Source organism: Thalassophryne amazonica, chromosome 16 (assembly GCF_902500255.1).
Source record: "Thalassophryne amazonica chromosome 16, fThaAma1.1, whole genome shotgun sequence".
Classification (NCBI taxonomy): Eukaryota; Metazoa; Chordata; class Actinopteri; order Batrachoidiformes; family Batrachoididae; genus Thalassophryne; species Thalassophryne amazonica.
The window spans coordinates 55,548,955-55,564,072 of NC_047118.1; the positions used below are offsets into that span (position 1 = coordinate 55,548,955).

General features: G+C 41.5%; 2 protein-coding genes across 3 annotated transcripts in view; both read right to left on the reverse strand.

Annotated features, from left to right (window-relative positions):
* Window positions 1-404: 404 nt before the first annotated feature.
* On the reverse strand, window positions 405-4,194 carry LOC117528684 (Usher syndrome type-1G protein-like). The gene is made up of 3 exons (XM_034191314.1): window positions 3,998-4,194; window positions 2,365-3,161; window positions 405-682 (listed from the first exon to the last, which is right to left on the reverse strand). The coding sequence occupies exons 2-3, from the start codon at window positions 3,012-3,014 to the stop codon at window positions 679-681; spliced, it is 654 nt and encodes a 217-aa protein (XP_034047205.1). The 5' UTR covers window positions 3,015-3,161; window positions 3,998-4,194; the 3' UTR covers window positions 405-678.
* A 3,950-nt stretch (window positions 4,195-8,144) lies between these two features.
* The window catches only part of ush1ga (Usher syndrome 1Ga (autosomal recessive)), a 30,767-nt gene continuing 23,793 nt past the window's right edge, over window positions 8,145-15,118 (reverse strand). The window contains exons 2-4 of one of the 2 annotated variants that reach the window (XM_034191309.1): window positions 14,037-14,490; window positions 10,456-11,246; window positions 8,145-8,773 (exon numbers count right to left, since the gene is read on the reverse strand). In XM_034191309.1, coding sequence (XP_034047200.1) covers window positions 8,770-8,773; window positions 10,456-11,246; window positions 14,037-14,490 — 1,249 coding nt within the window. In that variant the 3' untranslated portion in view covers window positions 8,145-8,769. Of the gene's footprint in view, window positions 8,774-10,451; window positions 11,247-14,036; window positions 14,491-15,118 lie in introns of those variants that run through there. The other variant, XM_034191311.1, reaches the window with a different exon arrangement.

Sequence of the window (15,118 nt, forward strand, 5' to 3'; positions counted from 1 at the left end):
TGACTGGGATCGCTACAAACAAACTTTTCCTCCCCCGTTCGTCTGCCCTCCTTCCTCCCAGGAATACCTGATGTTGTTGCGATGTCCAGGTAATCCTAAAAGGAGGAGAAGAAGAGGCTGCAGAGCAGGCGTCCAGGTTCGGGTCAGGCGTAAAGTATGGGCGGCGGCCCGTATACATCGGAGGTGTAGATGGCTGCGCCCGGTCCTCCTCCTGCAGGATATGGCTGGCTGTGCTGCCCTGTTTACACATCCCACCACCCATCTGCATAACGAGGTTCGGCCTGTACGTCCCTGGATTCCTGATGGATGTGCCTGGACTTCGGGTTCATCTTGGCTCTCTGTGTGTACATCCACGGAGCAACGTCGGTCCTGCTGGTACAAACCAAATATTATTACCAAATATCGAAAACATGTACAACAAAATGGATTTAAACTAATGTACAGGCACAGGCAATGCAGGCACATGAAGTGGTAGAATTTACCCCACAGGGGTGAACATGTTCAGGAGACACCGGGCGTCCCCACAATCAAATCTTTCAGGTTCATCATGAGTTGGTTGACATTCACCTTGGGTGTCCAGGAGTTACCAGGAGAGGTAAACGAAAAATTCCTTCTTGTTCATACGTGACATTCAATCCATTTTGGTGCACTGATGACCGCACAGATGATCACCAACAACTATCTGCAAAACAGAATAATGACAAGAGAAGAAATTCAGTTTCTAAAACATAATGCTTTTTGCATGAATATCGACAGTGTGGTGGCCAAGCGGTTAACATGCTTGTTTCCAGAGTAAATGGTTCCCAGTTCAAGGCCACTTGTGCCCATTATCCATTACTCTGGAGTTGCATATGGTGTAAAACCTGTGCCAAATCAACATGCCCATCCATACTAGATCTGCTGTGGTCAGCCAACGTGGACAAGGGGAGAACCCGAAAGAATTGACTTCATCACACAATATCCCCCGATGGCAAATACTGCTTTGGTGCAAGGGATGGCTACTTTCTGATAACGTTTCAAGGACTTGTACTAGTTTTTACGAAATTCATCCTAAATATGTGAGGAGTTGATAACAGAATGCAGACACCAACTCATGAAACTGACAGGGTCTAGGTTTGTTAATCAAGGGCCATAATTTTGCCAAAATGTGTCAATATTGTACAATATTACAATATGCATATAATCAACCTATAACAAAGATTTGTACAAAGTTACATGAAATTCCATCTAAAAGTGTGAGAGGAGTTGATCTCAAAACGCTTATACCCTTTTGGGACGGATGGACAGACAGGAGTAAAACAGTAGTCAGATAGTGCCAGTTATTACCAAGGTCCAACAGTCCCCTGTTTCTGTTGACATTTTCCTTTGATCTCTTTTTTTTTTCATTATGAAAGTGATCAAGTAGGCTGAGTTGAGCAACTGGACTTGTTTTGTTCCTTGAAAACATTTCACTGTTCAACAGAAAAGCTTCACCATTTCTAAGTTACAGTAGTCAGAAGCTGAAATATTCATCCTCTGTTGGGTCACTGATGTCACAGTGATACAAAGAAAGGTGTTGAGCCATTGGTCACCAGAGATCACTTGGTTCAGGCTTTTTTGTAAGAAGAGCAAAACCTTTTGAAGGAATAAAGCAGTTCCAGCTGAGCTGACTCATCCTACTTGAATACCATGAACTGGATGACTCAAAAGTTCCAAAGACATTCAAAGAGTTATTCCTTTGATCACATGTCAAGCATTCTTTGATCCTGATTTCTCATCTGTGATCCTTATCTTTGTTCCTGATCATTCATCTTTGATTAATGAATCTTTGATCTTGACCTTTGATCATGATTACATGTCTTTGAACCTTACCAAATTGGTTATGTTACTGTGTTTTTTGTCTGTCTTATTAGACCCTTTGATCAGAGGAATCAGAACAAAGTTACAAATCCTTGACTTTTATCCTTATCATTAGACATGGATGCTGATGGCTGACTGCCGTGATCCTGCAATCAGGATCATCACACATAGGATCAAAGTCAAGATCACAATCAAAGAAATAAGAATTAAAATCAATGATCAGTGCAAGAACCAGCTATTAAGCCAGATTATGCCAAAATTACTATCCAAATTCAATAAAATTTGTTCATGTCCTTTTGAGATAATCTGCTGCCTAACTAACTGAGTCATAAACTAAATAACTAACAGACAGTGAATTAACTCACAACTTCCCCTGTGGAGGCAACTAAAGCTCCAAGTCAACACTCTGACCTCTTGTTTCTACAATCCTTCATTTGGAGATATAAAAGAGCAACAGTTATGTCGAGATCTCAGTAATGTACACGTACACACTGCAACGTATAATTGAATTAAGTCAACACTTACAGTTCTGTGTCTTCAATACAGTCGGGGTCTTCTATGGTCTCCAAGTGTCTCTTACAGGCATCTAAGATCTTTTTCCTTGGTCCTAAGGGGATGTGGATGCTCTTCAGGTCATGGTCAGAGCACAGCAATAGTGCTTCCAAATCAATTTTCTCCCTCCTGAAGATGGTTAAAAAGTCGCTTATGCTCTGCGTGGCCAAGAAAACTTCCAGAGGGCTCGTCTCTGGCTCATCATCATCATCAAGCCCTAATTCTATCTCTTCCCACGGTAGCTCCTGGATGTTACTCTCCTGCAGGCTGCGTGCACTGCCGATGCTATCTTCATCTATATTTGGGTACTGCTGCAGCCTACTGCTCAAACGCACAGTATTGCTGGTCCGGTCCACACTGGCTTCATCTCGTCCAGCAAGGTCAAACATCCCCCCACTGACATAGTTCCTCCTGAAAACCATAGTGCCAAGACCTGGACAGTTGAACAAGGAATCATGTCCTGAGTCCGTGCTGATCTCAGAATAGTCCACATCAGGACCGTGGAGGTCCGGTTCACTCATGGCACGTGAAATGGCATCATCATTGTCTCCAGAAAACATGTGGCGAATGTTACGGCAGTCACGATCCTTTGGGTTCACGTAAGTCCCCTGTTTGACAAACATGACATCATTTCCCAGCTGAAGGCCAGACAGGGAGCGCACGCTTTTCCTCCCATCCTCATAGATTTTAAAGGTCCCATCTCCTTGTTTTCTCCTCTCCAGCTTCTTCTGGATTTTTGTCTTCCCTCGGTTTGTGGCATGGAGAGTAGCCTAGGCACAAGAAATCATACGATCAAATGTTAAGAGCTGTTCATTTGTGTTTGAAACTGATTGTGTTTCCTTATCTTCTAAATTATTTCTAGTTTCAAAGATAGAATTTTTATGGTGATTAGTGTAGAATAATTAGACATTTTTAAAGTGCATATGGTACATCCCTCATAGGATTCTTCTATGTGAGACTTAAGCATACTACACTGTACATGTACAAGACAAATCCCTTGTAACATCACCCAGAGGTTTTCTAAAGCTCAAACGTGGCAGCTCTAAATGTCGCCATCTTGGCAGTTCCTCCCTCTATCTCTGAACCAATCCATGGGCAAAGAGGTGGCATGTGGGCAAGACTGTCGTGACCTGGGAATGAAGCCTGAACATGTCCCCATCAGGTAGTTACCAGCTAAATAAGCTAAGGCTAACATGCTAACTTTGATTTGGGTGTTTGATAATGCATATTTTTGTGGACTGGGTGGTGGTTGGGTTTAGGTACTTGACAACCTGCTTGTCCATCTCCGAAAGGTGTTGCTTGCTGCCTTAATGCCTTTGAGCGATGTTTTGATTTCGATTGTATTACTGGATTGGATTAGTGTAAAAACTCCAACAGCAACAAATGTGTTTTTTTTATAGTTTACTAACATTTTTGACCATTAAATTTTGAACAAAAACATGTTAGCTGATTTAACGATAGCAGATGCTAATTGGTCCGCAAATGGTTTTCAAAGTTAGCTGAAAGGCTAATCCATTAAAGGTAGATTTGCTTATTCGCTGACAGCATTTTTGAAAAGGTAGACAAAAGAATTTTGCGTATTCGTGTTGTGACTCGTGTTGCTCACCTCGATCTGACTGCGAGCGTCCTCCAGCGATGCACTCACGTGCCCGCTATGTTCCTGGTTGTTGCAGTCTGGACACACACAGCAGCCGTCTGTCAAACAGAAGCGCTCGAGAGGAAGGCGATGAACCTCACAGGTCTGACGGCTGAAGTCATGGAGTGGATCCACCAGACGATGCTTTGCTGGGCTTGTAAAAGCTTCCGTTTAAACAAAGTCTTGAGAATCCTCCTTCCTGTTTTCCCCCTGAGATGTAGATGAGTGCATAAGGAAACAATTCTGAACTACGCCTCAGACTTTTTATAGTCATCCTGCTGAAGGGTTCTTGTTTTTCCAGCCATCCCCTGTTTTGTCTTTTCCTTGAGACAGAAACCAGATGGAACATTGAGCAGATGTGGTCAAGCCAGGGAGGGAAATCACTTTTTAACCCCTTAACGCCTATTGTCGCATATATGCTACAATATTTGACTCAAATATACAACATACCAAATTGACCAGTATGCCTGTTGTCACAAAAACATACCATTATTATTATTATTATAACATTATAACATAAAGTCATTACCAAAATACCAAAATTACTATTTTTTTTTATTTTTTTTTGCAAAAGTGAAATTAATAATCTCAACATTATTTACCATCTACTTAAAGGCAAAAACACACACAAAACATTTTTTTATATACAGCTATATAAATTCAGGCGTTAAGGAGTTAAAAGCTTTATTCTGACATCTATTTTGACATTAAGCAGGTGTATATGTCAGTACATTTTGTGAATAATCTATTTTTGGGATGTTTATTTGTTTTTTTTTCCTGAGACCATTAGGATCCATGTGGGAGAGGTGGATACCATTTCCGTTTGATAACACAGGAACTCTCAGATGACGCGTGACGTTTCCAGACCGTCAACATCACCTCTTCCTGACTTCACATCCTGCTGTAACACAAGACTGACGCTTCTCAGAAATCTACGCACGGAACATTGTCACACCAAAACAAATCAGTTTCTGCTCTCTGTCTCATTCAGAGACGCCAAATTATTAGCAAGCAGGATAAAAATAAGTGCATTAAAATATGATTACAGGCAAATACAAGATATGATTGTTTTGGTTTTTTTTTTTTTACATTTTTGATAAATATATTCGCTGTTTTGCAGTTGTGAATCTCACGCCGTCTCGTGGGCCGTGACTCATGCAAGAGGTACCGGTTTAGGGCACAATGTAAAAACCCCTCGTTAAGTATGCACAACAAAAATCGGTCCGCCTGCCTTCACTGCACATGCGTCATTTCGGACCACAGCAGCACGTCTGAGACGGAGTTTCTCACCCAAAGCGATCAAATGAATTGATGGGATATTAACCATCAGATGATAAAGGTAAAACCTTTTAAATCATTCTAAAGTCAGTTTTAAGCAGAAATGAGGCCATTTTAAGCGGAAACTCTGCAAAACTCCGTGATGCTTTGAAATGATCGACGTGCAGTGAACACATCAGCTAGCAGCTTATGTAGCTGCAGCATTCTGATCGCTTCATCCATCTTTTATAATGAAATAATGCAGAATTTATGTGAAAGTGATTGTTGTACCAAAGCTTCAGATATCTGTCACTGAGATAAATGATGACCGGAGTGCAGTTTGAAGCAGAAACGAGGTGTTAATCCATGAATCGCGGCTAATGACACATGCGCAGTGAAGGCAGACAGGGACGATTTTTTGGGGGGGTGCATTCAGTCGGCGACACCGGAACTCTGCTGGCGCTGTGGTGCATTCTGGGAAGCGCAGGGGAATTATGGGAAACGTTAAAGTACCGAATTAAAGAGTATCCAGTCTGCTCTGTGTCAGCCTGATCCCATCAGGTCTCAGACGCTAAGCAGAGCAGGATCTGGTTAGCACTTGGATGGGAGACCTCTTTGGAACACCAGCGGCTGTGTGTGTTTCTCCAGGTGAAACTGGAGTTGCATCACGAAGGGCATCCAGCGTAAAAGTTGTGCCAATTACCAATGCGGATCTGGCTGTATCCGCTGTGGTGACCCCGAACAAAAACCGGGAGCAGCCGAATGAACAACAATAACAACATTTAGCTTATAACGGCACATCTCACAATATAGTGATAAGTATTATAAAGTTGTCTGGGAGCATGCACTGATCCCGTACTTCGCCGCATCCACAACACCACAGAATCACCTATCCCAGCAACGACTGTTGGGATAGGCTCCAGCTCCCCGTAACCCTTAATTGGAGTAAGCGGGGAGAGACTGTGGATGGATGGATGTGAACATCGTTGGTTTGTTGGTGAGCAGTGTGGCTTTGTGGTTAGTGCTGTTGCCTCACAGCAAGAAGGTCCCAGGGTTGCTTCTGACCTGGTCCTTTCTGTATGGAGTTCGCATGGGTTCCCTCCAGGTGTTCCGTCTTCCTCCCACATCCAAAGGCCTACCACCCAGTGACCCCTGGGATAAGCTTCAGCTCCCACTCCCGCAGGTGACCCTGAATGGGAATAAGCAGGTTCAGAAAATGAATGGATGCTTTGTTTGTCTGTTTGGTCCTCTACTCCTGCCAAATTCTTTGGCCGTTTTTCACCTATCTTGGTGTGTGGTGGAAGTGCCCAGATTAGTGCCCCAACCAGTCCCAGCAGAAGACTGCCCCTCCCTGAGCCTGGTTCTGCTGGAGGTTTCTTCCTGTTAAAAGGGAGTTTTTCCTTCCCACTGTAGCCAAGTGCTTGCTCACAGGGGGTCGTTTTGACCGTTGGGGTTTTACATAATTATTGTATGGCCTTGCCTTACAATATAAAGCGCCTTGGGGCAACTGTTTGTTGTGATTTGGCGCTATATAAAAAAAAATTGATTGATTGATTGATTGATTAGGACAGATTTTCCAGTGGTCAAACACGAGGGCAAAGGTCAAAGTTTTGGTCTGTCATTAAGTCCTTCTTTGTTGGGTTCCTCCTTTCAAATTCTTTCTACCAATTTTGAGAAGTGCATGATGGGAGATAATGGAATGACCCTTAAAGGGTGAATCTGAGTAGCTGGGGTGAAGGATTAGTATTTCTGGCTTTCATTTTCTTATTTTGTTTTCTTTATCTTTTGTTTTATTACATTATTTTATTTTTATTTGTGATTTTTTAAACACAATTAAATAAAAAAAATGAAGCAAATTGATTTTCAACAGTTTTAGAACCATACTTGGCAGAGATAGGTAGGTGGATTCTACAATTGCCCAGACAAAATCAGCCAAAGGTCAGTTATTTTGGACAAGGTCAATGTCATTGAGGTCAAGGTCACTAGAATCAAAGATGACATTCCTAGCAGGTAATGAATTGTCAAAAATCAAAATGGACATTGGTGGAATGTTATAGTATCAAGGTGCACAGGTGATCCATGTCAGTGGGTCTAATACACTAGTTCATACATAAAAAGACGCTGAACCCAGAACTCAACACCGAGCCAGACTCTATGCCCTGCACTGAAGTGGAGTAATGCAGTGACCAAGAAGAAGATATGAAAATGAAAACTGACTACACACCAGTCGTGATTCTTTTGGGCAATTCAATGTGACTATTATATATCTAAATTTGCAAAAATCTAAAAAAACAAAAAAAAAAAAAAAAAAAAAAACCTTTTTTCACATTGTCATTATGGGGTATTGTGTGCAGAATTTTGAGGGAAAAAATTTAATTTCAGCCACTTTGGAATAAGGCTATAACATAACAAAATGCAGAAAAACTGAAGCGCTGTGAATACTGACAGTTTGTTGTGGTCTAAAAGCATGATGTCATATTTCCTCACTGTTTGTGCGCCAGGCCATCAAACAACTATGCTGCACCTCTCCTCACTGAGAGAGAGTGAGAGAGAGACTGAGCTGCATGTTCTGGCTCAGTTGGTCCTTTCTTCACTTTGAAAAAAATCTGACTACTGGAATGAAATCTGATTACTCTGTTATTGGATTATTGTGGTTATGTAAATGGACCAGTTTGGTGATATTTTATAGATAAAACAGTATAGCTTTATGATACACTCTCGTGTGGATTGAATAGTGAAGCAACATCAACATATTCAATTATCTGTTTTATTTGTAAAATACAATTTCATTTTTTTTTTCATTTATTATGGAAGGGTAGGGATAAATAAGCTGATGCTTCACCCTACCCCTTTTCGGACATGTTGGGTACACAGTAGTAACTTTTTGTTGTTGTCTTTACTGATCTATCTTGTAATTGTTGTTGTATCAAATGTTCGAAATAAACAGTTTTCATTCATTCATTCAAGGTTCACATTAAATTAAAAACTACTGAAAACGCAAACTGTTGTAAGACTTTCATCATAATGCTGTATATGTGAACATTTTCAGACAATTCACATTTGTATAAAGTTTAATCTACTATAAATTACAACACAATTAAATGTTTTTGTTCAGGAATGTGACAAACAATTGGCCGGCACTGTCAGTGATTGAGAAAAAAATATTGAAATTTACAAAAGCATCACTGATGTAAATGTTGAAATCAATATCGAAAACATGTACAACAAAATGGATTTAAACTAATGTACAGGCACAGGCAATGCAGGCACATGAAGTGGTAGAATTTACCCCACAGGGGTGAACATGTTCAGGAGACACCGGGCGTCCCCACAATCAAATCTTTCAGGTTCATCATGAGTTGGTTGACATTCACCTTGGGTGTCCAGGAGTTACCAGGAGAGGTAAACGAAAAATTCCTTCTTGTTCATACGTGACATTCAATCCATTTTGGTGCACTGATGACCGCACAGATGATCACCAACAACTATCTGCAAAACAGAATAATGACAAGAGAAGAAATTCAGTTTCTAAAACATAATGCTTTTTGCATGAATATCGACAGTGTGGTGGCCAAGCGGTTAACATGCTTGTTTCCAGAGTAAATGGTTCCCAGTTCAAGGCCACTTGTGCCCATTATCCATTACTCTGGAGTTGCATATGGTGTAAAACCTGTGCCAAATCAACATGCCCATCCATACTAGATCTGCTGTGGTCAGCCAACGTGGACAAGGGGAGAACCCGAAAGAATTGACTTCATCACACAATATCCCCCGATGGCAAATACTGCTTTGGTGCAAGGGATGGCTACTTTCTGATAACGTTTCAAGGACTTGTACTAGTTTTTACGAAATTCATCCTAAATATGTGAGGAGTTGATTTCAGAATGCAGACACCAACTCATGAAACTGACAGGGTCTAGGTTTGTTAATCAAGGGCCATAACTTTGCCAAAATGTGTCAATATTGTACAATATTACAATATGCATATAATCAACCTATAACAAAGATTTGTACAAAGTTACATGAAATTCCATCTAAAAGTGTGAGAGGAGTTGATCTCAAAACGCTTATACCCTTTTGGGACGGATGGACAGACAGGAGTAAAACAGTAGTCAGATAGTGCCAGTTATTACCAAGGTCCAACAGTCCCCTGTTTCTGTTGACATTTTCCTTTGATCTCTTTTTTTTTTCATTATGAAAGTGATCAAGTAGGCTGAGTTGAGCAACTGGACTTGTTTTGTTCCTTGAAAACATTTCACTGTTCAACAGAAAAGCTTCACCATTTCTAAGTTACAGTAGTCAGAAGCTGAAATATTCATCCTCTGTTGGGTCACTGATGTCACAGTGATACAAAGAAAGGTGTTGAGCCATTGGTCACCAGAGATCACTTGGTTCAGGCTTTTTTGTAAGAAGAGCAAAACCTTTTGAAGGAATAAAGCAGTTCCAGCTGAGCTGACTCATCCTACTTGAATACCATGAACTGGATGACTCAAAAGTTCCAAAGACATTCAAAGAGTTATTCCTTTGATCACATGTCAAGCATTCTTTGATCCTGATTTCTCATCTGTGATCCTTATCTTTGTTCCTGATCATTCATCTTTGATTAATGAATCTTTGATCTTGACCTTTGATCATGATTACATGTCTTTGAACCTTACCAAATTGGTTATGTTACTGTGTTTTTTGTCTGTCTTATTAGACCCTTTGATCAGAGGAATCAGAACAAAGTTACAAATCCTTGACTTTTATCCTTATCATTAGACATGGATGCTGATGGCTGACTGCCGTGATCCTGCAATCAGGATCATCACACATAGGATCAATGTCAAGATCACAATCAAAGAAATAAGAATTAAAATCAATGATCAGTGCAAGAACCAGCTATTAAGCCAGATTATGCCAAAATTACTATTCAAATTCAATAAAATTTGTTCATGTCCTTTTGAGATAATCTGCTGCCTAACTAACTGAGTCATAAACTAAATAACTAACTGACAGTGAATTAACTCATAACTTCCCCTGTGGAGGCAACTAAAGCTCCAAGTCAACATTCTGACCTCTTGTTTCTACAATCCTTCATTTGGAGATATAAAAGAGCAACAGTTATGTCGAGATCTAAGTAATGTACACGTACACACTGCAACGTATAATTGAATTAAGTCAACACTTACAGTTCTGTGTCTTCAATACAGTCGGGGTCTTCTATGGTCTCCAAGTGTCTCTTACAGGCATCTAAGATCTTTTTCCTTGGTCCTAAGGGGATGTGGATGCTCTTCAGGTCATGGTCAGAGCACAGCAATAGTGCTTCCAAATCAATTTTCTCCCTCCTGAAGATGGTTAAAAAGTCGCTTATGCTCTGCGTGGCCAAGAAAACTTCCAGAGGGCTCGTCTCTGGCTCATCATCATCATCAAGCCCTAATTCTATCTCTTCCCACGGTAGCTCCTGGATGTTTCTCTCCTGCAGGCTGCGTGCACTGCCGATGCTATCTTCATCTATATTTGGGTACTGCTGCAGCCTACTGCTCAAACGCACAGTATTGCTGGTCCGGTCCACACTGGCTTCATCTCGTCCAGCAAGGTCAAACATCCCCCCACTGACATAGTTCCTCCTAAAAACCATAGTGCCAAGACCTGGACGGTTGAACAAGGAATCATGTCCTGAGTCCGTGCTGATCTCAGAATAGTCCACATCAGGACCGTGGAGGTCCGGTTCACTCATGGCACGTGAAATGGCATCATCATTGTCTCCAGAAAACATGTGGCGAATGTTACGGCGGTCCTTTGGGTTCACGTAAGTCCCCTGTTTGACAAACATGACATCATTTCCCAGCTGAAGGCCAGACAGGGAGCGCACGCTTTTCCTCCCATCCTCATAGATTTTAAAGGTCCCATCTCCTTGTTTTCTCCTCTCCAGCTTCTTCTGGATTTTTGTCTTCCCTCGGTTTGTGGCATGGAGAGTAGCCTAGGCACAAGAAATCATACGATCAAATGTTAAGAGCTGTTCCTTTGTGTTTGAAACTGATTAATGTGTTTCCTTATCTTCTAAATTATTTCTAGTTTCAAAGATAGAATTTTTATGGTGATTAGTGTAGAATAATTAGAAATTTTTAAAGTGCATATGGTACATCCCTCATAGGATTCTTCTATGTGAGACTTAAGTATACTACACTGTACATGTACAAGACAAATCCCTTGTAACATCACCCAGAGGTTTTCTAAAGCTCAAACGTGGCAGCTCTAAATGTCGCCATCTTGGCAGTTCCTCCCTCTATCTCTGAACCAATCCATGGGCAAAGAGGTGGCATGTGGGCAAGACTGTCGTGACCTGGGAATGAAGCCTGAACATGTCCCCATCAGGTAGTTACCAGCTAAATAAGCTAAGGCTAACATGCTAACTTTGATTTGGGTGTTTGATAATGCATATTTTTGTGGACTGGGTGGTGGTTGGGTCCAGGTACTAAAAGCAGGATGGACGTATTGCCTTAGTAATCATTGCTCCATCAGTGAACCTAATGCCACCAAGCTACCTGGTAATTAATGCCAACCTGCTGCTAACACATTAATTAAATAACACTAAAATTTCACTCAAAATACCAGACGACTGACTTCTTTGATGGTCTGTAAGGACATACAGTCAACTCAACCGGGTGGAGTCCATAGTAGCTAGCAGCCCAGCTATCACTCAATGCAACCATGTACCTAATTATTCCTAACTTTATTTGTTTTTGTACCAATCTGTAAACATGTTACATTTTGAAAAAGAAACATTTTCATATGGGGGGGTCAGGGAATAGTGACTTGCTTTTGGAGCCAGTGTCAAGCTGCCATTCAAGGAATTGCTGTTTATTCCTTTTCAGGTTAGGCTTCATTTTAGATGACCGGAGGTGTTTGGACTATGGGGAGTGAGCTGCTTTTGGAACCAATCTGAAGTGGCCATTCAAGGAAGTGCAAGATTTACTCTTTCTGCTTTGGCTTAAGTTCTCAGTACCGCAATTTACTTCTTGGATTTAAGATATTAAGACATTTGTGAAGAAATCAAATAGTTTCGTGTAATAACAACGTTGCTTCTCAGAAGGTAAGTCATAAAGGTTAGATTTTCCTCAAAGGTACTTGCTTTCGGCAGTCGACAGCTTTCCTGGTCTGAATCAATAACAGGTTTGACAAAGGTAAATGTGACTATTCATAGTAATGTTACAGGAACAACCTCATCGAGAAAGTTGCACAAGTCAAGTTGATGGCAAGTTCTAGCATGAAAACAACCAAATGACGAGCCGTAAGGTAGGAAGAACAGACAAGGGATGGATCACAACTGCATGTGTAATGATGGGCCAACAGCCTGGGATCTTGTTAGAAATGAAAACAGATTATTTCACTAATGAGTACCACATTAATAGGGCAGCACGGTTATGTTTGAACCCCTGCGTGATATTGCGGGATTTGACCACATCCGGGAACAGCTGGCATGAACACGGCAGAGACTAATCCCCGGGCGGAGTGTGGGAGTTTCAGCACAAACCATTCGGCCCAGCTTGGTAAACTTTAAAGCATACTTGCCATCGTTTAAGACGTCCCGATTTAAGATAGTTTGCGCTGAAACCCCCATCCTCCGAATAGTTAGCGCTGACACTCCCACACTCGGTCTAGTATTAGTCTGTCCCCACAAACAGCGTCACTTCTAACGGAAAAATGGTGTACTTTTTGGTTTTCGGCTGCAATCACCAGTCGCAAAAAGTGCAGTTTTTTTCAGTTGCCAGTGGAGGAGGGAAGATGAGGCAAATGGGAGAGGTTGTGGCAGTAAGTGTTAGCCTACACAGCTAACCAGAATAGTTCGCTTGCTTGCACAACCGCCTCGACATGTTTGAGCTCTGGTGTCACAGACTGAACGGTCCGTCTCTAAAAATTGGTCCGCCCTGCCTTCACTGTGCATGCGTCATTTCCAAACTGAGCCACTCGTCTAAGACAGTCTCTTCACCCAAAGCGATCAAATGGATTAATGTGATTATTAACCATCAGATGATAAAGGTAAAGCCTCTTAAATCATTCTAAGGTCAGCTGCAAGCAGAAACGAGGTCGTTTTAAGCAGAAACAAGGCGATACTCTGTGATGCGTTGAAATGAGCGACACGCAATGAACGCATCAGCTAGCAGCTCATGTAGCCGCGGCGCTCTGATCGCTTCCTCTTTTATGATGAAATAATACTGAATTTATGTGGAAATGATTGTTGTACAAAAGCTTCAGATATTTGTCGCTGAGATAGATGATGACTGGAGTGCAGTTTGAAGCAGAAACGAGGTGACAATCTGTGAACCGCGGGTAATGACGCATGTGCAGCGAAGGCAGGGCGGACCGACTTTTAGGGGGGACCGTTTGGTCTGCGAAACCGTAACACGTCCACTTTCCACTGCATCGTCACTTTTTCTTTGCATTTTCACTTTGTTTGTGTGTAATTTGGTCAAAAAATTGCACCATATATGCGTCATATTTTACCCCTTTAGTGCCCGCCCTCAAACGAGACTGTGCTGCTCAATTCATCAAGTAATTCACCAGCTGGGGTACTTTCCTACATTGAACAGGTTACTAATTTGCTGTGAAACCGTGCATAGCGCATGGCCTTCATGGAACATACTTGGCAACCCTTCTCTCAGAAACATAATCCTGTTTTTTTTTTTTAATGTTTGACAGCATCCTGAAGATGATTGAAATGGACTGAAACCAAACCCAAAGAAAACACATGAATATGAAAACTCCTGACCTGAGAATATGGCACGCTGACAGTGGCTGCATTGAAGTTGTGCAACTTGTGGCTAAGAGAGCTGCTGCTGTAACTGGAAAAACTGACAACGTCTGATACAGAAGCTTCAGACGCCTCCTTCTGAAACTTCCGCTCCATACGTTTACGGTGCTTCTTCTGCAGCTTCATGCACTCTTTTATTCGCCGCTCAGCCTCATGGAACGCCCTGTCCTTCAACTTGCTGACCAGCTTGGAGTTGAGACCCGTCTGCTTGACAGCAATGGAATCCAGGTAGCGGACACAGTCCATGTGATTCTTTGTGGCAGCCATGTCCAATGGCGTGTGGTAGTCGTTGTCCAGACACCATATGTTGGCACCAAAAGACACCAGGAAGAAAAGGCAGTTAAGGTGACCATTGGCAGCTGCTAGATGGAGTGGCGTGTTCCCCCACATATCACACTGGTCAGGGTTCCCTCTGTGTGGAAACAAACAATTTCACTTTGAGAACATGTATGATGATACAAGATACAAGAGATTGATGAAATAAATTGCTTGTTCATTGCAAAGATTAAGTTGACTACAAGCATGTCTGTGATTTATGTACTTGAACTTGGAAAGGTTGTGTTTTACATTTTAGTGTGGACGGTTTAACCCTTTAGCAGTTTATGCTGTTCTGTGAGTTAATTTTTAAATAGGAAATAGTAAATTAGTTTTTTTTTATCATTAAGAAATTTACTACTATGTGCAGTAATTAACTAAGGTAACACAGGTCTCCCAGCAGGGAAACATAAAAAAAACATCCGTCAGTAAGTTAATGGGGGAGGGTATGAATTTTTTTTCTTTTTTCTGACTTAAAAACTGGCGTTTTGACCATACAAGCATAGGCAATGAGTTGCGCTTGAATATACTGCAAATATACTCAGAATTCCTAATCTGTCATACTTTCTTTGGGGGGAAAAGTGTATTTTTATGAACAAAAGTCTTATTATCCATTCACCAGCTGCTACAGTACTTGAATATCAACAGTGAAATGAAACTCCTTCAGAATAGCGAACACAAATTCTGACCTATGGTATCTTTGATCAGCCTTGGTCTTGTGTCCA